This window comes from Pelobates fuscus, chromosome 1, assembly GCF_036172605.1.
Source record: "Pelobates fuscus isolate aPelFus1 chromosome 1, aPelFus1.pri, whole genome shotgun sequence".
Lineage (NCBI taxonomy): Eukaryota > Metazoa > Chordata > Amphibia > Anura > Pelobatidae > Pelobates > Pelobates fuscus.
The window spans coordinates 194,507,266-194,533,370 of NC_086317.1; the positions used below are offsets into that span (position 1 = coordinate 194,507,266).

Genomic DNA, 26,105 nt, shown 5'->3' on the forward strand with positions numbered 1-26,105 from the left:
TTGATTTATGACTGTTAATCTGTCCCATTACTTTTGGTCCCTTAAAAAGTGGGAGGCACATACACAAACTGTTGTAATTCCTACACCGCTCACCTGATTTGGATGTAAATACCCTAAAATTAAAGCTGAAAGTCTGCAGTTAAAGCACATCTTGTTTGTTTCATTTCAAACCCATTGTGTTGGTGTATAGAGCCAAAAAGATTAGAATTGTGTCGATGTCCCAATATTTATGGACCTGACTGTACTTCAGTCCATAAAAATTTTAGCTTAACGATCTGGCAAAATTCCAATAAAATTTTGGCAAATGGAGTATGCATAGGCTATAAAGCACTATACATGATTCACAAACCATTCTAAAAATAATAACCAAACTGCATCCCTTGCAAATACAATGGGAAAAAGAAATGGCTAACAAAGCTATTTAAAAAAAAAATGACGCCAAACTGACATAATATGAAAAAAATTTAAAGCAAGTATGAAATAATGTGGTGATAGCTTCCTTTTAAAATTAGCATTTATAGGTAGTACTCAGCATTGATTCACATACTTTATATTATTATTTTACAAATCAACACACAAAAACAATGCACACCATCACTGTCACAATCACTCTCCCTGTGGAATCATACTTACCAGGCCACAGTTGATGGATATACCCTCCCTTGCTCTCTCTCCTGTTGCACCTGTTCTCTTCAGACGTTCCGATCCAGCCAAATCCACAAAGTGAAACTTGGCTGTCAATGTCTCATACTGCTGATTAGGGGCATCAACCTGCAGAAAACAGGTTTACGAGAAGTATAATAATACATTATTTAACAATTTAACAATTAAAGGTTTTCATGTACATCAAGCATGTCAAACTCAAAGGCTAACACGGGCCAAATAAACAAGATTTAAGTTTATGTGGGCCGCAAAAAAACGAAAACTTCAGTTTTCATAGAAACATAGGTTTATTTCATAGGTTTATTTAAGAACAGTATAAAACGAGTTGCCTAACTGACACTGGACATCCTCGCGCTCCTAGGGCTTCAAAGTAAACAAATGAGCAAATGTATTTTAAGGAGACATGAATTTGCATATAACCAATGTTTCAGTTAAACTACCTTGACATAGTAAGAAAAGTTTGGTAATAGGACTGAAGTGGTGAATGTATGCTTTTGCACAGCTGTAAAAAACAAATGATGTTTGTGGCGAAACCGACCTCGCCACGTGTCCTTGGAGGGGGCTGATTGCCCGCCTCTTGCCTTTGGACTATGGACCAGACTTTATGGGAATGTGATACCCCAGATAGCCATACCATGGAGCCTATTCATATAATGAAAGACTATGGGAAAGACTTTAGCTCCATGGCAATTGTACTGTGTGAGTAGGATCTGCGCGCTATTCGGTAGTTTTGTGCGTGCAGATCCCAGCTATCTGGGGATAGGTGAAATGTCTGTGTGTTATGTGTAAATGTGACTTTATGTATTTTAAAGTGTTTTATGTTGTTTTGCAACCATGTGGTTAATGGAGTCTGCCTTTAGTCCTGGGTAATTGGATTACTTCTCCAATTAACTCCAGGGCAGAAGGGAGGAAACCAGGGTGCATTGTGGGGATGTTTTTCTGCCAGCCAGAAAGGAACAAAAGATACTTTTAGTAACTTTTGAACCCCTGGTCGGATTCATGCCATTTTTTAATATGTTGTTCCCCTGAATGGATTGATTGTGGATATGTATTTTTATGTGAATGTGATGTATGGTTTTAAAGTTATGAAAGTTGTGTAAAAGTATATTTTACACTGTATGCATAATGGGATTATGTGTCACACTAAGGGGAGGGGATGTGTGGGAGGTAACATTTATGTCATTGGTTCTTTTATGCCTCCCCCTGGGTGTGGCCTGTATGTGTGAGTTGGAAATAAAAGCCAGGCTGGATGAGCCAGTCCAGAGTTCCTGTTTTACCCTCAAAGTGATGTGTCGTCTCATTATTGGGGGGAAGGATTTATTGCATGCTGTTCCAGTTGACTGCTAGGAGTACAAGCCTATTCATATGGTTCCTATTCAATGGTCTACAGCATTCATATGCTTGGGAGAATTTAAAAGGTTTCTCGGATTCGGTGATTGTGGTGTCTGCCAGAGTGCTTGGAGTCCTCAGGAAGCACTAGGAGCATCCATTAACGGAGGTACTCAGTCGGGGTGCCAGGCGATCCGTTACAATGTTAACTTGTTGATTTTGAATTCCTATGAGTGTGTTCTTCACTTGGGCTGAGATCATCAAGTATGATGACCTCAGCCAATCCAAAGCTTTCCCATAGGAAAGCATTTGGGAGGCTGTTGTGCATGTGTGGCAAAACGCTACGTGGCCAATGAGCATCTAAATGGGAAGTGTGCAGCTCCTCCATGCAGCCCCAATTTAATACAATGACCCCTCCCCCCATTATAATACACTGCCCCCAAATCCAAACTAATACACTGCCCCCTCCCTCCATTCTAATACACTGGCCCCCATCTAATACACTGCCCCCAAATCCAATACACTGCCCCTCCCCCAATGTAATACACTGCCCCTTAATCCAAAACACTGCCCCCTCACTCTAATTTAATTGAATACACTGCCCTCCCTCCCCCCCCCCGAATTTAGTAAACTGCCCCATTCCCTCTCCAATTGAATACACTGCCCGCTCCTTTCCCCAATTGAACACACTGCCCCTCTTTCTCTACCTTATGATGAGCCGCCCGTCCTGCAGTTACAGCTCTGATCAAGCAAGCCAGATGCTTCTCTGGCACTGCGAGCAGGAGGGAAGGGGGAGTGGCTGGCCTGCTCTGCAGACAGACAGCCACTCTACACACTGTAGCGCCACCGCCGGATATGTACACTTACTGTACGCACATATCCGGTGGCCGGCGTGGACTAATGCTTAGCGCTCTTGCAGCCGTCTGAGCACGCGATCACTAGTGGTTGGGTAGACAGGAAACAGACAGGAAAGATCTTTCCTGTCTTCTGGCTGGTCACAGACACAACACAATGTGACCCAAGGGCAGGCGGGCCACAAAGATAGTAATTGTGGGCCGCATGTGGCCTATGGGCCGCAAGTTTGACACACTTGAAGTACATTCTGGATTATTATCCATCTCGAGGTAGTCATTTTTTAGACTTTACTCCTGTGACATGATTGACAAGGGACTTAGCTAATGGTGTGGGCTACATTCCTAGATTTAAAAAAAAACTCTATACGAATCCCAAGCAAGATTTTTCTCCACACTTTGAGCCTGAGATTACACAGACACATTGCAGTTCTGTGGATGTCTGTCATACGCAATTTGTCAGCTTCTGTGTGTGAGACCTGGTAAGCCAATCATTACTTTCTTATTATAAGACTATCCTATGGGGAACAAAATCAAATAGGCACTAACACATACAGGACAGACACACGTAAACGCACACAAACATGCAGATAGATACACAGGCACAGTCACACATACAGATACACAGTTAAATACACAAACACATACACACACATAGCTAGATACACAGACACATACAGACGCGCGCGCACACACACACACACAGACAAACATATTTATTTATATAATATTTTACCAGGAAAGATAAATTGAGATTTCTCTTGTTTTCAAATATGTCCTGGGTCCACAAAACATTACATTGATACAATAGGGTACAATAAAATACAAAAACAATATTAATACACAATATATACAAAATTTAACATATATAAATATATAATCAACCATGACAGGTGCATTCTGTTTTCAGGTATGTAGAGAGGGATCTTTTAAATGACTTTAGGCTTGGGGAAGATTTGAAAGTGTGCGGGAGGTCCTTCCATAATTGCGGTGCTCTGTAGGAAAAGGAGGATCGGGCTGCTTTCTTTTTGTATTGAGGTAGACTAAATAAAGCACTAGTACTGGATCGGAGGTTATAGGTGGTGGGAACAGCCGTGGAGAGCATTCTGCTCAGGTAGGGTGGGAGCTTCCCAGAAAAGCTCTTAAACACAAGGCTGGAAAGATGAAGGGTGCGTTTGGATTCCAGAGACAGTCAATTTAGTTCTTCTAGCATGTCACAATGGTGGGTCCTGTAATTACATTGTAGCACAAATCGGCAGATACAAAGTATTACGTTTATTAAGGTGGGTTTGCGGTGCAGGTGCATATACTAAATCCCCACAAACAAAGATTGGCATCAGCATTTGCTGTACAATCTTTTCCTTTACTGTAGGGCTTAGGCAGGATTTTTTTCTGTACATTGTAAACTTTTAAGAGGGCAGTTGTAGTGGAGTAATTCGGGTGAAACCCCGATTGATCAGGGGTCATATAGTTAGATTGTTGGTAATACTCACATAGTTGCATATGGATGCATTTTTCTAAGATTTTTGACAATACTGCGAGCAATGATATTGGGCAATAGTAAGAAACCAAAGTGGTGTCACCACTTTTATGGATAGGCACTACTCTTGCAGTCTTCCAAAGTTTGGGTATGTATCCAGACAGAGCTATTGCCGGCAGCTCTGCCGGGTTCCTCTCGCGAGATATGAGCGTTGCCGCGGCAAAGCTCAAATCTCGCGAGAGTGAACTCTAGCCCCAGAGGGGCTAGAGTTCACTCTCCACTGGACCACCAGGGATGGAATCAGCAGCAACAAGGATCCCCCCTCCCTACAAAAGGTAAGAAGGGAGGGGGGATAGCAAGTAATGTACCCCCACAATCACCCACACACATACAGCACACACACATACAGCACCCACAGACATACACAGCACCCACACACATACAACACCCACACACATACAGCACCCACAGACATACAGCACCCACAGACATACAGCACCCACAGACATACAGCACCCACAGACATACACAGCACCCACAGACATACACAGCACCCACAGACATACAGCACCCACAGACATACACAGCACCCACAGACATACAGCACCCACAGACATACAGCACCCACAGACATACAGCACCCACAGACATACAGCACCCACAGACATACAGCACCCACAGACATACAGCACCCACAGACATACAGCACCCACAGACATACAGCACCCACAGACATACAGCACCCACAGACATACAGCACCCACAGACATACAGCACCCACAGACATACAGCACCCACAGACATACAGCACCCACAGACATACAGCACCCATAGACATACACAGCACCCACACACATACAGCACCCACACACATCCAGCACCCACACACATACACAGCACCAACACACATACAGCACCCTCACACACACACAGCACACTAACAGCACCCTCACACACACAGCACACTAACAGTACCCTCACAAACACAAACAGGACCCTAACAAACACACACACAGCACACTACCAGTACCCTCACACACAGTACATTAACAGCACCCTCACAAGCGCACACACACACACACAAACAGCACCCTCACACACAGTACATTAACAGCACCCTCACAAGCGCGCACACACAAACACCCTCACCCACATAGCACACTACCAGCACAGTCACACACACATCACACTAACAGCACACACACACACACACAGCAGTGTGTGTATGTGTGTATGTATGTGTATGTGTGTATATATATATATATATATATATATATACATATATATACACATATATATATATATGCGGCGTGTGCTTGTGCTTTAGGGTGCACACCCTAATGCAATAGGCTGCGCACGCCTATGGCTACATCTAAGGGAAGTTGCAGGGTTTGGTTATGCACACAGACCCACCGATAGATACAGACACATACAGACACACAGATAAAAAGTCACACATAATGACACACATGCAGATACAGTCACACAAAATGACACACATGCAGATACACAGACACATATCCAGACACACACGGACATACAGGGGCACATATAAATTATTGAATGGTAGCTGGTGTCCCAGCCAGCAGAAAACACTCCAGGGAAGGGGGGGTGGGGGGTCCCGCGTGCCAAGGATCACCCAGCCAGTGACAAGTCTATATCTTACTTGAGGAGAGAAATGTCCACCAACTACTGAAAGTAGACCTCCTAGTACATCTAATTTCCGCTGCGAACCAACTTGTCCCTTCACTGTGGAAGCAACCGAACCCCCTTTCCATCCGTGATTGGATACAGAGAGTTGAAACAACAAGAGGCCTAGAAGAAACTTGTCATTCCATAACTGATAAATACTGCGGATTACTTTTGTTCCTAATCTGACTGTGTGACTGTAAGAGATGAATGTAGCTGTACATCTTTAGTTTTTTTTCTAGCAGTAGTAAACAATTAAAGGGACTCTAAAGTCACCAGAATAGTGATGTACCGAACTGTCCGCCGGCGAACAGTTCCCGGCGAACTTAGCGCGTTCGCCGCGGCGGGCGGACACATGCGCAGTTCGATCCGCCCCCTATTCGTCATCATTGGGCAAACATTGACCCTGTGCCTCTCGGTCAGCAGACACATTCCAGCCAATCAGCAGCACTCCCTCCCTTCCACACCCTCCAACCTCCCTCCCAGCATCCATTTTCGATTCATTCGGAAGATGCATGCTTAGTGAGAGGAGGGAAAGTTTAGCTGCTGCTGATTAGAGAGGGAAATTGATAGCTAGGCTAGGGTATTCAGTGTCCACTACAATCCTGAAGGACTCATTTGATCTCTGCTGTAAGGACAGCACCCCAAAAAGCCCTTTTTAGGGCTATAACATCAGGCTGCTTTTTTTTTTTTTTTTTTTTTTCCTGTGTAATGTAATTGCAGGTGCCTGCCTGCCAGCTTCTGTGTGAGGTTCACATTGGATACTGTGCCTACTTGCCCAGTGCCACCACTCATATCTGTTTTAACAATAGGTTAAGCTTTACATTTAAAATAAATATTTTTTTTCACTGTAATAGAAGAGCAGTTGCCTGCCTGCCAGCTTCTGTGTGAGGTTCACATTGGATACTGTGCCCACTTGCCCAGTGCCACCACTCATATCTGTTTTAACAATTGGTTAAGCTTTAGATTTAAAATAAATAATTTGTTTTCATCGTAATAGAAGAGCAGTTGCCTGCCTGCCAGCTTCTGTGTGAGGTTCACATTGGATACTGTGCCTACTTGCCCAGTGCCACCACTCATATCTGTTTTAACAATTGGTTAAGCTTTACATTTAAAATAAATATTTTTTTTTCACTGTAATAGAAGAGCAGTTGCCTGCCTGCCAGCTTCTGTGTCAGGTTGGATGCCTTGCCCATTTGCACAGTCAGTGCCACCACTCATATCTGTTTTAACAATTGGTTAAGCTTTAGATTTTAAATAAATAATTTTTTTCACTGTAATAGAAGAGCAGTTGCCTGCCTGCCAGCTTCTGTGTGAGGTTCACATTGGATACTGTGCCTACTTGCCCAGTGCCACCACTCATATCTGTTTTAACAATAGCTTAAGCTTTAGATTTTAAAGAAATCATTTTTTTTCACTGTAATAGAAGAGCAGTTAGTTGTCTGCAAGCGTCTGGGTGTCAGGCCTACTTCAGCGTGTGCTCTGTAGACCTGTTCCAGCGTGCTTTGACAGTTGCCAATCATATTTGGTGTCTCTTTAGCGTGCTTTTACAAAGAAAAAAGGTTTCTAGTGTAAGCTAATAGCAGCCAGTCAGTGTCCTTCAAGCGGCTCTGTCAGTCCTTCCTTCAGCGTGTGCTCTGCAGAACTGTTCCAGTGCACATTGCCAATCATATCTGGTGTCTCTATAGCGTGCTTTTAAAACCAAAATTTGTTTTTCACTGTTATTTTTTTTTTTTTTTTTGTAAATATCTTTTTATTAAACTTTTTCTTTTTTTGTTGGTTTTGCAACATTGAGAAGAGAAATGCGGACTCGCAGGTCCCTCTGGTCATTCGCAGAAGTTTATACATCGGAAGGCATGTTATGACATACATGTCTGTGCGACTCGCAGGTCGCTTTCATGAGTAAATAGCATGTGCGTTGTGGACTCGCAGGTCCGGTGTTACATGGTGGTGTTTAGTACTCTGTTATATTCGATATAAACCATTTCTACGTTGAGTGGTTTTGCCTGCCCCACCGTTGTTGTGTTTTGTTTGTCTATTCCCCATGCCTACTCTGTGGCCTCTAGGCAGTAGTGAGACATGTGGCCGTCTGGTGTGCATGGTCCCTTCAGGACGCGCAGCCCCCCAGTGACCCTGTGTCCAGGGCCCTGAGTGGCTATATTGTGAGATGATGGCCCCCTCCCTTAGTGTGCTTCGGTTCTGCCCAGCGGTATAGGTGGTGTTGATGGGAATAACCTAAGGGGCATCCTGCGACTCCCTACAAACTAATGAGCTTTCTCGCTCACAGAACTGGCGCACTTCCACCCCCTTCGCTAGCGAGGCTGCAGGCCGCCCCGGGCTCCACAGGCGGTCTCACCCCAGCCGGCGTCACAGCCCCCGCGGGGTCGGCCCCCGCCCCCAGGGACCCCCGAACACGCGCCCCACCCCGCTCCGACGGGGTGTGGGAGTGGGATATCGCGTTTTAGGCCAGGTGTGGGTCGTCCCGCTAGTCTCCTAGCGTCTCCTCCTGGGAATTGTCGGTCCCTCCCCCCATGGTCAAGTGCGTAGTCCGAAATGCCTCTGTACCCACCCGTGCCAACCAGGGTGTCCATGTGTCTAAGTGTGTCTGTGTTCGGTCTTGGGCTGAATACCAGATCTCCTCCGTGACTCGTAACTCCTCCATTCTAGTAAACCACAGGGAGAGTGTTGGGGTTGTGTCTTTTTTCCAGTGCAAAGGTATTAGGTGTTTTGCAACGTTAAGGATTCGGATGGTCAGGGAGCGTTTGTAGCGTGATGTGGGGGTTGTCGTGTGGTGTAGGAGGTATGGGGCGGGCTGGAAGGGTGGGACATTGTCCGTGAACATGGCCACCATGACAGCTATTTCCTCCCAGAACGGTACTATGAGTGGGCATTCCCACCATATGTGGAGAAAGGATCCTGTCCCTCTCTTACACCTCCAGCAGAGGCCGTCCGCATCCAAATGCATTCTCTGTAAGCGTTCTGGGGTCAGGTACCACTGTGTGAGAACCTTGTAGGCAGTTTCTTGGGTTTTGCTAGCGATTGCGCAATGGTGTACTAGGTCGCAGATCTTGTGCCACTGGGTCTCGGTAAATGTTTCCCCTATGGTAGTCTCCCATTTGGACATGAAGGGGGGTGGGGGGTGTCCCTGTTGTCGTTGTAGCATGGAGTAGAGGTAGGAAATACTATGGGGCATGGGCTCCGGGTCCTGGCACAGTTGTTCGAATGGCGTAAGGTCCCTATATACGTCTGGATGTTGTGGTATAGCGGTGATGTAGGTCTTAATTTGGGTGTATCTAAACGTTGTCATGAAGGGCTGGGTGGGTGTGTCCGTGAGCGTCTGTAGGGACACGATTTTCCCATTGGCGGTCATGTCTCGGAGTCTGGGTATGGTTTGAGGGAGGACGCAGCGGAGGCTCCCCGGTCTTACCCCCAGTTCAAACTCCGGATTGTACGCCAGAGGTAGCAGCGGGGATGGGAAGGAGGAGAGGTGTAGTTTCCTCGCTTGTGAGTGCCATACGCTTAGGGTGGCGGCGGTGAAGGGTTGTTGGTGGACTAGCCGCCTACCAATCGGTGGATCCAGCCATAGGAGGGCCTTCCAAGGTTTGCTAATCCCCTCTTTTGCCCATTCCAGGACTCGTTGCATGTGGCATGCTTGGTAATACAGTTTGAAATCAGGAACGGCCAGGCCTCCTGCCGTTTTAGGGAGTGTTAGTTGTGTGTATTTGAGTCTGGGTTTAGCGCCCTTCCAGATAAATTTAATGAGGGTGCGGAGTGCGGAGAAGAATGTGGTAGGGAGTTGGAGTGGTAGTGTCTGGAATAGGTAAAGTACCCGTGGGAGGATGTTCATTTTGACAATGGCCACCCTGCCGAGCCAGGAAAAGTGGGGTGAAGTTCATATGGTAAAGTTTGGATAGGTCGGCCGTGAGCTTCACACCCAGGTATTTGATAGCGGCGTCCTGCCATTGGAAGGGAAAATTTTGTCGAATTTGGTCTGCCCTCTTCCGGGGGAAGCCAATGTTAAGTATAGAGGATTTAGCGTAATTTATCTTGAGGTTGGCGATTTGGCCGTATGTCTTAAGCTCTGCCATGAGGTTTGGGAGGGAGATTTCTGGGTTCGTTATTAAAAATAGCATATCGTCCGCATATGCTGCGATTTTGTGGTGGTCTGCCTCCACCGCCACCCCCGAGATATCTGGGTTGTCCCTTACCGCTTGTAGGAAGGGCTCCAGGGCCAGGATGAACAAAAGCGGTGACAGAGGGCAGCCCTGCCTGGTTCCATTCCTGACCGGGAATGCATCTGTATAAACCCCATTTATGCACACCCTGGCCGTGGGGGACGAGTAGAGGGCTTCTATCCACTGGCGCATGTGGGTCCCCAGGCCAACGTGTTCCAGTACCGAGAACAGGTAGTCCCACGCCACCCTATCGAAGGCCTTCTCCGCGTCCGTAGAGAGGAGGAGAAGGCACTCCGAGGAGCGCTGTGCGTGGTGGATCAGGGAGAGGGCCCGGACAGTATTGTCCCGGGCTTCCCTGTGGGGGACGAATCCCACCTGGTCCGGTGAGATTAAGTCTGATATGTGTGGATTCAACCTTGTAGCTAGTATTTTAGCGAATAGGCGTAGGTCGCAGTTAAGTAACGATATTGGTCGGTAGCCCGTGCACCGTTCGGGATCTCCCCATCCTTTGGCAGCAGGACGATATTGCCCGCTAGTGTTTGTTGGGGGATAGTATTTCCCTCTGTTATAGAGTTGAAGGCCGAGATAAATTGGGGGGACAAAGTGGCCAGGAAGGTGTTGTAGTATTTGAGGGGGAGGCCGTCTGGGCCTGGGCTTTTGCCGGTCTTCGAGGATTTGATGGCTAGGGCCAGTTCCCCCTCCGTAAGGGGCGCCTCCAGAGCCTCCGCTGCGTCTGAGGAGAGTTTAGTTTTAGTGTATTTAGAGAGGTATGCGTTCCTGTGGGTCGTTCCCACTTTAGGGTCCGCCCGAGGAGTGTGGGGGGGGATCGCGTAAAGGTCCGTGTAGAAGCGGGTTACAGCTGTAGCGATTTGATCTGGCATGTGGTGTAGTTGGCCTGCGGTGTCGCGCATACGTGCAATATATGTCATGGATCGTTTTTTGTTGATCATTCTGGCCAACAACCTACCGCACTTATCTCCCTCTGTGTAGAAGAATGATTTAGTGCGCTGGAGGGCCCTAGTGTACGATTGCCGCAGGGTTCGTGCTAGTTCTTCACGGGCTGTTGTGAGTTCCCTGAGAAGTGTGTCGTCTAGTGTTCGCTTGTGGGCCTGTGTTAGGGTCCCTATCTTGGCCGTTAGTTCTCGGATCGTGTGGTCCCGTGCCTTCTTCAGGGCAGAGGAGTGTGAGATGAGGATCCCTCTTATCACACACTTGTGGGCCTCCCATGTCATGAGGGGGGACGTGTCCTGCGGTAAGTTCTCAGCGAAGTAGTTCGTCAGGGCTTGTTGTACGTCTTGGGCCACCTGCGGGTTGGATAGGAGGTTTTCGTGTAGCCGCCATGTCATGGTTTTGGGTTTGTGTAGTGGTGATGTGAGTTGGATTGTGAGTGGTGCGTGGTCGGACCACATTGTCTCCCCTATGGCAGAGTCCCGCAGTCTGGGTAGATAGTAGTATGGCAGAAAGAAATAGTCGATGCGTGTGTAGCAGTCATTCGGGGTCAAATAGAAGGTGTAGTCCCTAGCTGTCGGGTGTGTCGCCCTCCAACAATCTGTAAGCCTGTACTGGTGGAGAAGTTTAAGAATTTTAAGCAGTGTGTGGGGGGGTGTCGATGAGTGGCCCCTGGATGCGTCCATCGTCGGGTGTAGAGCGATGTTGAAGTCCCCGCCCAGGACCAGACAGCCCGTCGTGAAGTCGTGAAGGGCCCGGAGTGTGTCCCGGAGGAATCTGTCCTGTCGCGTGTTCGGGGCGTAGATGTTGGCAAAGGTGTAGGTTTCGTCCAGGATTTTACCTCTGACGAATATGTATCTGCCCAAGTTATCAGTCATGGTCGAGTCAGCTACGAAGGGTATGGATTTGTGTAGGAGTATTGCTGTCCCCCTAGATTTCCCATCCGGGTTATTGCTGTAGAAGCCTTGGGTGTATATATGGTTGCAGAGTTTCGGAGCTGCGTTGGATTTAAAGTGGGTTTCTTGGAGGTAGATCACATGGGCTCTGGTTTTCCGGGCGAGGCGTAGCACGTGTGACCACTTTTCGGGGGAGTTTAAGCCCATAGCGTTTAGGGATAGGAAGTTGAGTGGGGCCAGTACGTATTTGGGTGCGGGTGTAGCCATGATGTCAAGTCCCGCGGGTGTCTTAGTCGCCCCGGTCGGAGGGGACGGGTGATGGCCCAGGTAGGTAGAGCCCAGTCCGGGGGAAGCAGGGCGGGGGAGCGGATATCTCCGCGCGGCGGAGCGCGGAGGGGGCCGCCCCCGCAATGGAACCGAGGCACCGGTGTCAGGGGGGTAGAGATCCCCCGGCCCGGAGACCGGAGTGGGGGATAGCCCCCCCCTATGCAATAGAAACCGACCTCACAGGGAGTGAAGGCGCCTTGTCAACCCGCCAACAGTGGCGGCTGTGGGTCAAAACAGAACACCAACGGGTGTAACTTAAACTTGTGAAAACTGGTGTCACGCCCCCGGGGCGAGTCTCCCAGGGTATGGTCGGGTTCCAGCTGTAACTGTAACCTGTTGCGTGTCTGCAAGGACTCGCCCCCGGGTCCCGACGTTGTCCTATCTAAAGGGAAGATGCACTAGCCTACACAGGGCGTAACCCCCTTTCTACCGTGCGGATGTTTAGGCTGTTGGTGGATCCCCCCCTTTCCCATTCCCCCTATGCGCATCAGTGTAGCCCCGTGGTGCTGTTCTTCCGTCCCTGAAAGTATTATGGGAAGTCTACGTCCCCCCGGAGGGTAACCCGGTTAACGGACCCCCTTGTGGGTTCCCCCTTCTGTGTGGTGTTGGGCTGCGTCCCTCTGGTTGCAGCACGTCTCTGCGTCTCTCTGGTTGTGTACGCGGGCGCTCATACTATGTTGCATATAGAACTGTACTCTGGTGTAGTGTGGTCAGGTGCCTATCCAGTGTTGCATGCGAGCCCCTAAACCCTGGGGACTTGCGCGTGTGCCGAACCTGCGGTATAAGTAGTAGCCAGGTGTGGGACGTGCAGGAGCATATGTCGTGTTGTGCCCAGTCTCATGGTGTTAGAAGCGTGTGCTAGTGTGTGCGCAGGGTGACATGTGCACCAGGGGGCACTGTCCGCCTGCGCAGGCAGGTCTACACATATTTACACATTCACATATACACATCATATATACACATTGGTTCATGAATTGTAATAGACCAGTCTAACAGAAGCAGCCTACACCATATTATACAGAGCTAAAGCGATGAAAGGTGCTATGTCCAAAAGGGAGCCCCACAAATAGAGAGGCCTGGGAGCAGTTCCCAGGGAAAACATTTCATGTTATAGACAATGCCATGGACAATTTGAGCGTGCACGGGCGTGCACATGCGTCCACCCACCGGCCATGGAGCAATGCGAGCCCGTGACGGCATGTTTAAAGCGGTCAGTGTATTGCAGTAAACAATTGTGGCGTGTGCGGGCGGTTAAGCCATGGTACCCGCTCTGCAGTTAGCAGTTTTGGTGGTGACGGGCGCATGCCCACGGCCGCGCCCCTGTATGGCCTGGCTGCAGGTGAGGGTGACATGTGCACCAAGGAGCGCTGTTAGCCTGCGCTGGCGGATCTACACCTATATACACAATATATCATTATATAACATTTGTTCAAGTAGTGCAGTAGACAAGTTTAACAGAAGCAGGTGCATACACCTTATTATACAGAAATAAAACAATGAAAGGTACGAGAGGTGCATGTCCAAAAGGGAGCCCAACAAATAAAGAGACCTGGGAACAGCTCCTAGGAAAGACATCTCATGTTATATACAATGCAATGGCCAATTTGCGCGAGCGTGCATATGGGTCTATACGCCAGCCATGGGGCAATGTGAGCCTGCGCCGGCAGATCTACACATATATACATAATATATAAATACACATTGATTCAAGTAGTGTAGGAGACACGGCCAACAGAATTAGGCGCATATACCATATTATACAGAGATAAAACAATGAAAGGTACTAGAGGTGCATGTCCAAAAGGGAGCCCCACAAATAGAGAGACCTGGGAACAGCTCCTAGGAAAGACATCTCATGTTATATACAATGCAATGGCCAATTTGCGCGAGCGTGCATATGGGTCTATACGCCAGCCATGGGGCAATGTGAGCCTGCGCCGGCACGTTTACAGCGGTCAGTGTAATGCAGTGGACAACTGTGGCGTGTGTGGGTGTCTATGCCATGGTACCCGCTCTGCAGTGAGCAGTTTTAGTGGTGGCGAGCGCAGAGACAGTGGTGTGCAGCAAGGGCGGGGGTAGCTGTGACCTGTGCGTGCGAATGTTATGCGGCGCCGTGGATAATTATGGCATGCGCTGGCGCATAAGCGGTGGGCAGTTGCAGCATGCGTGGGCGCGGGTGCCACAGAGACACGGTGCAGGAGGTGCTCCCAGCGGGCCAGTATCAACATTGGCGGACATTGCCATGTACTACAGTCCCCGACCCCCCCGACCCCATCGGGGCAGACAGGGCCCTCATGTCCATGGTCGTGCTTCTGTGTGGCCTGGCTGTAGGTGGGGTGCAACTGTCCACCCGGCAAGAGGTGCAGTTCTGTGGGGTGGAGAGACGGGGTGCCAATGTGGGATGTCCAATCGGTAGGTTGGCTAAGTTCGTATCTGGGGGCAGTGTCTATGTCCAGGAACGGGGCTACTTGTGCCCTGGAGAGGGCCAGGCTGATGTTGGGCGCAATGTGGGGGGGAAGGGGGGAAAGTCATGCCCTCTAACGGGCGGTACCTGTGGGCCTAGTGGCCTCCTGGCGTCCCCCTCTAGTGCGTTGCGGCAGCGCCGGTCTCGGGTAGGGGTTTCTTGCGGTGGTATAGATGTCCAATGGGTCAGGCCATCTCATGTTGATGGCGGGCAGTTGGAGCTCCATGCCCAGTGCTATGTAGTCGCTGTGTGTGCGAACCAGGAACGGACCTCTCGACGTGTGGACGAGCAGTCCCGTGGGCATCTGCCATCTGTATCGGATTTGTTGGGCCACCAGTACCCTCGTGAGTGGTTTCAGAGCGCGTCGGTAGGTCAGGGTAGCCGGTGATAAATCTGGAAAGAGTTGCAGGTCTTGGTTCCGGTAGGTGAGCGATTGCCGGCCTCGTGCTTGTTGAAGGATAGTCTCCTTTAAGGCAAAATTTGCTAGGCAGCATATGACGTCCCTGGGTGGGCTATCTGGCGTGCCCTTAGGACGGAGGGCTCTATGAGCTCTTACAAATTCTATGGGTGCCTGGTGGTCTCGGCCTAGTATCCCATTAAATATTTCCAGGAGAATTTCTTGTAGCTTCTGGGGGGAATCCTCAGTTTCAGGGAGGCCGCGCAGCCTTAGGTTATTGCGGCGCCCCCTGTTGTCCAGGTCCTCAATATGTAGGGCCATGCCACGTACCTGTTCTGAGGAGGTCTCTGCAGCCTCTGCTAATGTATTCTGTGCTTCTCTCAGGCTGTCACAGGCTGCCTCCATGTGGCTCACGCGGTCTGACAGGCCCTGCATGTCAGCCCTAAGTGCCTGGATGTCTTGTCTGATGGTAGCTCTCAGGTCTGAGGTGGCTGAGCGGAGATCTTCTTTGGTGGGCAGTGCTCTCAGGAGGTCCAACCACGGGGGCCGTTCTGTGCCGCCCGTGATGCCGGTGAGGACGGCGCGGACTCCTCCGACGCCATTAATCCGTCGGCGCCAGACGGCTGCGGGGGTCACCAGGAACTGGCGCAGGGACGAGGTGAGGTGTCCCTTTTTGGGCTCTGGGGTCTTCCCGGTCTGTGGGATTCTAGTTGATCTCCCCATGTCGGCAGTGTAGCGGGTAGGTTGCGGTTCAGGAGTCGGGACCCGGGCGGCGGGAAAGTTTAAGCGGCCATGTTCTTCGGCTGCCAAGCCACCGTTTTTCACTGTTATAGATTGAATAGCAGTTACTTGTCTTCAAGCGGCTCTGTCAGTCCTTCCTTCAGCGTGTGCTCTGCAGAACTGTTCCAGTGCACATTGCCAATCATATCTGGTGTCTCTATAGCGTGCTTTTAAAACCAAAATTTTTTTTCACTGTTATAGATTGAATAGCAGTTACTTGTCTTCAAGCGGGTGTCTCAGGCCTACAGTGTGTGCTCTGCAGAACTGTTCCAGTGCACATTGCCAATCATATCTGGTGTCTCTATAGCGTGCTTTTAAAACCAAAATTTGTTTTTCACTGTTATAGATTGAATAGCAGTTACTTGTCTTCAAGCGGGTGTGTCAGGCCTACAGTGTGTGCTCTGCAGAACTGTTACAGTTCACATTGCCAATCAAATCTGGTCTCACAGTAGCTTGCACGCTTAGTACCACTAATCCCCATTAAAATGACAGGCAGAGGCAGGCCACCCCGCAGGGGCCGTCGTGGTCGTGGTGCTTTGATTCCCTTTTGCCCTAGAATAATGCCCAGTTTTCAGAAGCCACGTACCCTGAACTTGAAAAGTTCTGAGGACATAGTTGACTGGCTAACACAGGACACCCAATCTTGTACAGCCTCCGCTCGGAACCTTGACGCACCATCCTCCTCCAGCTTAGCTGCAGGCACCTCTCAAGATACCACTCACCCGCCTGCCGCCACCACCAAAACTAGCACCACAGCCGCTTTACTTGGTATGTCAGAGGAGTTATTCACACACCCGTTTGAAGAAATGAGTGATGCGCAACCATTATTGCTAGAGGATGTAGATAACAGGGATATGTCTCAGGCAGGCAGCATTAAACACATGGAGGTACGGTGTGATGATGATGATGTTGTACCCGCTGCTGCTTCCTTTTCTGAGTTGTCAGATACAAGCGAAGCGGTTGATGATGACGATGCGTCCATGGATGTCACGTGGGTGCCCGCTCGGCAAGAAGAAGAACAGGGCGAAAGTTCAGATGGGGAGACAGAGAGGAGGAGGAGACGAGTTGGAAGCAGGGGGGGGTCGTCGCAAGGAGCTAGTGGCACAGTCAGACAGCATGCATCGGCACCCGGGGTCAGCCCAACAGCACGCCAATCAACGCATGCTGTGTCCACCACCAGAATGCCGTCATTGCAGAGCTCAGCAGTGTGGCATTTTTTTTGTGTGTCTGCCTCTGACAACAGCGATGCCATTTGCAACCTGTGCCAAAGGAAACTGAGTCGTGGGAGGTCCAACACCCACCTAGGTACAACTGCTTTGCGTAGGCACATGATCTCACATCACAAACGCCTATGGGATCAACACATGAGTACAAGCAGCACGCCTACTCTAAGCCGCCATCCTCCTCCTGGTCCAGCATCTTCAGCCACGTCAACCACTGCTGTCCTTCTTGCCCCCTCTCAACCATCCGCCACTCCGTCTCCCGCCTTGAGCAGTTCCCGCTCATCTGCCCACAGTCATGTGTCTGTCAAGGACATGTTTGAGCGTAAGACGACAATGTCACCAAGTCACCCCCTTGCCCAGCGTCTGACAGCTGGCTTGTCCGAACTATTAGCCCGCCAGCTTTTACCATACAATCTGGTTGAGTCTGAGGCGTTCAAAAAATTTGTAGCTATTGGGACACCGCAGTGGAAGGTACCCGGCCGGAATTTCTTTTCACAAAAGGCAATCCCCAACTTGTACTCGATTGTGCAAAAGGAAGTCATGGCATGTCTGGCACACAGTGTTGGGGCAAGGGTCCATCTGACCACTGATACCTGGTCTGCAAAGCATGGTCAGGGCAGGTATATCACCTACACTGCGCATTGGGTAAACCTGCTGACGGCTGACAATCAAGGAATGCGTGGCATTGCAGAGGAGTTGGTGACACCGCCACGAATTGCAGGCAGTCCTGCTGCCAACCTCCTCTACTCCTCCTACTCCATCCTCTTCCATAACCTCCTCGGCTGAGTCCTCTTGTGCTGCTGCGTCTTGCTCCACATCAACGGCACCACCCCAGCTCCCCAGGTACTATTCCAAATCCCGGATACGGCAGTGTCACGCCGTCTTGGGTTTGACTTGCTTGAAAGCAGAGAGTCACACCGGACAAGCACTCCTGTCCGCCCTGAACGCACAGGTGGAAAAGTGGCTGACTCCGCAGCAACTGGATATCGGCAAAGTGGTGTGTGACAACGGAAAAAATTTGATAGCGGCATTGAAGTTGGGCAAGTTGACACATGTGCCGTGCATGGCACATGTGTGTAATCTGATCGTACAACGTTTTGTGCATAAGTACACAGGCTTACAGGACGTCCTGAAGCAGGCCAGGAAGGTGTGTGGCCATTTCAGGCGTTCCTACACGGCCATGGCTCACTTTGCCGATATCCAGCGGCGAAACAACATGCCAGTGAGGCGCTTGATTTGCGACAGCCCTACACGTTGGAATTCAACACTCGTAATGTTCGACCGCCTGCTCCAACAAGAAAAAGCTGTTAATGAATATTTGAATGACCGGGGTGCTAGGACAGCCTCTGGGGAGCTGGGAATTTTTTTGCCACGTTACTGGACGCTCATGCGCAATGCATGTAGGCTCATGCGTCCTTTTGAGGAGGTGACAAACCTAGTCAGTCGCAACGAAGGCACCATCAGCGACATCATACCATTTGTTTTCTTCATGGAGCGTGCCCTGAGAAGAGTGCTGGATCAGGCTGTAGATGAGCGTGAAGAGGAAGAGGAAGAGTTGTGGTCACCATCACCACCAGAAACAGCCTTATCAGCATCGCTTGCTGGACCTGCGGCAACGCTGGAAGAGGAGTCAGAGGAGGATTGTAGCTTTGAGGAGGAGGAGGAGGAGCAAGACCAAACACAACAGGCATCCCAGGGTGCTCGTTGTCACCTATCTGGTACCCGTGGTGTTGTACGTGGCTGGGGGGAAGAACATACCTTCAATGACATCAGTGAGGAGGAGGAACGGGAAATGAGTAGCTCGGCATCCAACCTTGTGCAAATGGGGTCTTTCATGCTGTCCTGCCTATTGAGGGACCCTCGTATAAAAAGGCTGAAGGAGAACGACCTGTACTGGGTGTCCACGCTACTAGACCCCCGGTATAAGCAGAAAGTGGCGGAAATGTTACCGAATTACAACAAGTCGGAAAGGATGCAGCATTTGCAAAATAAATTAAAAAGTATGCTTTACACAGCGTATAAGGGTGATGTCACAGCACAACGGGAATCTAACAGGGGGAGAGGTGGAAGTCATCCTCCTCCTCCTCCTCCCACGACCACGCCGGCAAGGACAGGACGCTTTAAAGACGTGTTGTTGATGGAGGACATGCGGACCTTTTTAAGTCCTATGCATCGCCACAGCCCTTCGGGATCCACCCTCAGAGAGCGACTCGACCGACAGGTAGCAGACTACCTCGCCTTAACTGCAGATATCGACACTCTGAGGAGCGATGAACCCCTTGACTACTGGGTGTGCAGGCTTGACCTGTGGCCTGAGCTATCCCAATTTGCGATAGAACTTCTGGCCTGCCCCGCTTCAAGTGTCCTGTCAGAAAGGACCTTCAGTGCAGCAGGAGGTATTGTCACTGAGAAGAGAAGTCGCCTAGGTCAAAAAAGTCTAGATTACCTCACCTTTATTAAGATGAATGAGGGATGGATCCCGAAGGGACTGACACTGGGCGATACATTCGCTTAAAAAAGGCCTGATGAGATGAGCTGCCTTGGGCTAAAAATGGTCCACACGCTGCTGTATTTTAGCTCTGAATGACGTTTGACTTGCGTGACTTATCCGCCACCAACTAGGGTTCAAGCCGCCATGTTTTAGGGCACTTTCTGCCTGTGAAACAAACATCAATTTTTCTGGCCGCTGCTACAGCAGCGGCTGCAACAATACCAAATTTTTCAGGCATGTGTACATGCCTAATTTTTAGGCCCACTGGTGCAGCACTGCGGCTTCAAAAACCAAACCAAAAAAAAATCCTCCACGATGGCACCAATATACCAGTGGTCTAAGCATCTTCCCACCTTGGCCTAAAAAGGGGAGGTGATTCAACAATTAAAAATCTCTGCCATTTACACGTCCACTGATAGTAGACGCGGAAGGTATTAAACTGATATGAACAATACTCCACTCCTATCAGTAGGTCCGTCCCATTGTGATTTATGCCCCCCACCCACCGCGCAGGGATGGGGGCCGGGGGGGAGGAAAGTAGGCACCCCCATTGTGATTTATGGCCCCCACCCACCGCGCAGGGGTGGGGGCCGAGGGGGGGAGGACAGTAGGTCCCCCCATTGTGATTTATGGCCCCCACCCACCGCGCAGGGGTTGGGGAGGACAGTAGCTCCCCCCAGTGTGTATCATGGGCTTTGAGGACAGGTGTCAATCCATACCTGCCAAGTGACCCTATGTAGGGGTAACAGTCCCTATTCTGCTCTGTGTCAGTGTGTATCATGGTCTCTGTGGACGGGGAACAGTCTCTATTCTGCTCTGTGTCAGTGTGTATCATGGACTCTGTGGACAGGGAACAGTCCCTATTCTGCTCTGTGTCAGTGTGTATCAGGGGTTTTGAGGACAGGTGTCAATCCATATCTGCCAAGTGACCCTATGTAGGGGGAACAGTCCCTATTCTGCTCTGTGTCAGTGTGTATCATGGTCTCTGTGGACGGTGAACAGTCTCTATTCTGCTCTGTGTCAGTGTGTATCATGGTCTCCGTGGACAGGGAACAGTCTCTATTCTGCTCTGTGTCAGTGTGTATCAGGGGTTTTGAGGACAGGTGTCAATCCATATCTGCCAAGTGACCCTATGTAGGGGGAACAGTCCCTATTCTGCTCTGTGTCAGTGTGTATCAGGGGTTTTGAGGACAGGTGTCAATCCATATCTGCCAAGTGACCCTATGTAGGAGGAACAGTCCCTATTCTGCACTGTGTCAGTGTGTATCAGGGGCTTTGAGGACAGGTGTCAATCCATACCTGCCAAGTGACCCTATATAGGGGGGACAGTCTCTATTCTGCTCTGTGTCAGTGTGTATCATGTTCTCTGTGGACGGTGAACAGTCTCTATTCTGCTCTGTGTCAGTGTGTATCATGGTCTCTGTGGACAGGGAACAGTCTCTATTCTGCTCTGTGTCAGTGTGTATCAGGGGTTTTGAGGACAGGTGTCAATCCATATCTGCCAAGTGACCCTATGTAGGGGGAACAGTCTCTATTCTGCTCTGTGTCAGTGTGTATCAGGGGTTTTGAGGACAGGTGTCAATCCATATCTGCCAAGTGACCCTATGTAGGGGGAACAGTCCCTATTCTGCTCTGTGTCAGTGTGTATCATGGTCTCTGTGGACGGTGAACAGTCTCTATTCTGCTCTGTGTCAGTGTGTATCATGGTCTCTGTGGACAGGGAACAGTCTCTATTCTGCTCTGTGTCAGTGTGTATCAGGGGTTTTGAGGACAGGTGTCAATCCATATCTGCCAAGTGACCCTATGTAGGGGGAACAGTCTCTATTCTGCTCTGTGTCAGTGTGTATCATGGTCTCTGAGGACGGGGAACAGTCTATATTCTGCTCTGTGTCAGTGTGTATCAGGGGCTTTGAGGACAGGTGTCAATGTTAGGTGATTTCTGCCCTTTATGGATTAAAAGCAGACTCTGCATCAACTGTGCAATTTTCCATGGGAGTTTTGCCATGGATCCACCTCCGGCATGCCACAGTCCCCTTGAAACAACTTTTCCATCACTTTTGTGGCCAGAAAGAGTCCCTGTTGTTTTTAAAATTCGCCTGCCCATTGAAGTCAATGGCGGTTTGCGCGGTTCGCCGGTTCGCGAACATTTGCGGAAGTTCGCGTTCGCGAACCGAAAATTTCGGGTTCGCGACAACAATACACCAGAACAACTACAGCTTATTGAATTTGTTCTGGTGAGTAGAATCATTACCTTTAGGCATTTTGTTGTAAACACTGTCTTTTCAGAGAAAATGCAGTATTTACATTACAGCCTAGTGATAACTTCACTGGCCACTCCTCAGATGTATGAGATCCTTCCTGGGTCATGGCTTCCTAAAATGCATCCAAACATTCAGTATTTCCTCCCTCTGCATGCAGACACTGAACTTTTCTCATAGAGATCCACATTGATTAAATTCATCTCTATGAGGAGATGCTGATTGGCCAGGTCTGTGTTTGAATCCTGCTGGCTCTGTCCCTGATCTGCCTCCTTGTCAGTCTCAGCCAATCCTATGGGGAAGCATTGTGATTGGATCAGGCCACCACTTCTGATGATGTCAGCAGACAGCATGCAGAGCTACAGCTTCAGGCTTGAATACAGTAAGAGTTTTCTATATTTATGGAGGCATGAGGGGCACAGAGGGGCTAGATGGTGGTTTTAACACTATAGGGTCAGGAATACATGTTTGTGTTCCTGACCCTATAGTGATCCTTTAAATATAATATAATCACTTTTTTTCAAAAATACATTTTTAAATAGTAAATTAGTTAGTCTGTGTCTTGAGCTGCTTGTAGTATGTGCAGGGTGCACTTGATGGCAGACTATGCCATGCAGTTTTGCACAGTAGCAGGAAGTGGTGAAGAGAAGAAATCTTTCATTAGACTCTCTTTTACTTTTGGGTTTTTAAGGGACACTATAGTCACCAGAACACATTTAACTCTCTTCTTCGCCCTATTGTTCTTCCTCCACCTACTAACTTTGCAACTCACTTCACTGACAAGATCTCTAAATCACGGAAGAGATCTCTCATCTTTCTTCTTCCCCTTACAATACTTCCCCTAACTTCACTCCCTCTGCTGTTTTATGTTCTTTCGCACCCGCTACATTGGAAGAGGTTTTTGCTCTGCTCCAGTCCTCCCGCCCCACCACCTGCTCCCTAGATCCAATTCCCTCACATCTCATCCGTACTCTGTCTTCCTCGTTCTCCACCTCTCGCTAAAATTCTCAATCTCTCTCTCCTCTGGTATATTTCCATCGCTCTTCAAACATGCAACTGTAGCCCTAATTCTAAAGAAGCCCAACCTTGACTCCAACTACCGTCCTATCTCGCTACTGCCTCTTGCATCCAAGATCCTTGAAAGAATTGTGTATGCAAGACTGACAGACTTCCTCAAGTCCAACTCACGGCTAGATCCGCTTCAGTCTGGTTTCCGCGCTAAGCACTCTGTGGAAACAGCACTGACCAAAGTATCCAATGATCTACTCACTGCAAAATCTCTATCCTAAATCTCCTTGACCTGTCTGCGGCTTTTGACACTGTTGATCATCAACAGTTTCTTCTCATCATCCGCAATATCGGTCTACAAGATATCTAACAAGAAGACGTGGTTAGAGACAATATTCCCTATAGCCAATTTAGGAGAATCAGGAGGAACTGCTTGGAAACAGAGGTATGTAGATCACAGATGGAAGAAAAGAAAATACATTTTCTAAATAAAGAATACCCACTCCCTATTATGGAAAAAGCTATTAAAAGGACAGCAACCATACCCAGAGAAGAAACCTTCCAATCCAAAATTATAGGACCAACCGAAGACATTGGGGTTCGAGGATTTATCACCCAGTTCAGTACCCATGCCCACAGAGTCAGAGATATTTTACCAAACATGGGACATCTTGAAAGGTGATCCTACCCTGGCGACTAATCTAGATGACACTCCAAGAATCATCCACTCTATAGCACCCAATCTACAATTGTTGGCACCCACTATAAAAAATACTGGTACAAATCCAATTAAAGGAATACAAACAGGAAATGTATCCGATGTAAAAAATGCTAAGGCTGTTGCAAATCTGGAACACAGAATTGATTCATTTATATCTCTTGCAGATATATATCTTCATTGTTATTTATTCTTTTTGTATTATAATTATTTTATTTATTTATTTTCTCTCTCACTTTATTACACTTTACAATTACAATTTATATTTTTATTATGTCCCAATTTTATTCCTATATACCAACACTTTTGGGATTTATTAATTCACTACTGAATATCACTTCTCAATACAATTTATTTAATCATTTCCAATCTTAATTTTTCATCTAGCAATCATCACTCTTTGCTATCAGAGGGGTGAGTGAGATCCGCTGTTGATGCACCCACATTGCCAACGGACTTGATTGGACAACTAAAGAACGAGAAGATGAACCAGCAACCGGAACACGGATTTAAAAGGAGGGAAGGAAGGAGGAGTAGATGAACTTCGATTGAGAAAGCCAGAGGAAAGAGCGAAAAGCGTCTTGAGGAAATTTCAGCATAAGGACATTGTTTTATTGTTTTTTTTTTATTTATATGTGTATTTTTAATACTTCAATAAATCGATCAATTGGATCTTTTTAGTCATATTGGCTGTCAACCTCATCTACCTCCAAAGAAGGTGTACCCCCCCTTGGTGGGTTACAAGCTGTTCCAACCAGAGCCAGGTATTTTATTTTGGCTCTGGAAAAGGTGAGCAAATTACCTTTTGGTTCATTTATTTATCCTGATATTTTACTTAACATACTTCACTAGAAACAACCCTCTTTGTGTTTCCACCTGAGTATTCAAGAAAGAAAGGAGAGAGGGAAGGTCCCAAATACACCAAAGTCAACGTGATTTGAGACAGTCCTCTACTTGGCTCTTGGACCTTGGATGGGTATTCCAGCATGACAATGACCTAAACCACACAGCCAAGGCAACAAAGAAGTGGCTCAAGAAGTTGTTAAAATACACCTACCATTAAAATTATAGACTGATCATTTCTTTGTCATTTGACAAACGTTTAAAATCAGCAGGGGATTAAATACTTTTTCCCCTCACTGTGCGCATTGCAACCAGTATGACCAAAATACATATCCAATATCACATCCATTCCATAACTATATCATGATGCACACACAATCCAACCACACATCTTATTTTCAATCTCTAGATAGTCACATTAGCAGTGGCAAATGAGTGACTTCAAACTGTATACACTCACTGGATGCAGAGAGACACACAGTACAAAACATTTCAATTACGAATATGAAGAAGACCAGAGGAAGACAATTACAACAGACAGTTGGAATATTCCTACTGCTGTACAATAACTTTTCTTTTTACTTTAACTTTTTCTTTTTTTAACTGGCACCATAACAACTATAGTATGCTGATATGGTTATAGTGCCAGTGGTGCTCTTGCACCTAAACAATGTAAGTAGTTTATACCGTCTGCTAATAATTTGATGAGGTGCATAAGGGCAATGGCCACTTTCTCTATGTGTGCACACTCACACAGTTTTACTAGACCAGTACACTAGAAGAAGTAACCTTCATGAGCCCTCATAGTAGGTAAGAATAGGTAACTAGTCTTTTGAAGAATTCCTGCTTGGAGCTTCCATTTTCTCTTCATAGCCAAGCTCTGCTGTGCCGGACTAGCTCATCATCTGGGAGCATCAGATGATCTGTCAGCTAATGAGCTAAGGCTTTGCTCAATGAAGAAAGAGAGAGTTTCCAGCATTCTTAGAGGAGGAGATGATAGTGGTCACTGCATGACCAGCAGGGAGTAATTTGCTTGACAAACTAAGGCTACCATTGGCAAATAGTGTAACTAACTCTATTACTTACACTAGGGGTGCCTTACAGAATGCAGTGCACTGATCAAAGGTATAACTAGAAACCACGGAGTCGGTGCAAAAATTTCCCCCATACGTCTATCCTTCTATACGTTGCCACCCCACATATACACAGTAGACAGACACACAGACAGACAGAGAAACATTCATACAGACACACATTCATACAGACACAAATACATACAAACACACACATATACAAAATGTTTTAGTCACCCTCCTGTTTCCTACCTTTTAGGTGCAGTAGGGTGACTTCCCTGGGGTCCAGTGGCTCATCCAGAGTTCCCACTCTGACTCCCTCCTCTCCTTTCTCCTGCGTGGCTCCAGGTGTAAGCTGGGAAGTGTGACTAGGGCAGTCACTTCCTCCCAGCTTTGATGTCATTTCAGAGGGCCCATTCGCGCTGTTAAAGCGCCACAGCACTGACCGGGCCCCCTGGTAATACTAACAGCATGGGCCACCTGATGGACCCT

General features: G+C 48.3%; 1 protein-coding gene across 8 annotated transcripts in view; it reads right to left on the reverse strand.

Annotated features, from left to right (window-relative positions):
* The window catches only part of KIF21B (kinesin family member 21B), a 118,875-nt gene that overhangs the window by 65,091 nt on the left and 27,679 nt on the right, over positions 1-26,105 (reverse strand). For all 8 annotated transcript variants that reach the window (XM_063453211.1, XM_063453209.1, XM_063453210.1 and 5 more), the window contains exon 6: positions 634-771. In XM_063453211.1, the coding sequence (XP_063309281.1) occupies positions 634-771 (138 nt within the window). The remainder of the gene's footprint in view (positions 1-633; positions 772-26,105) is intronic.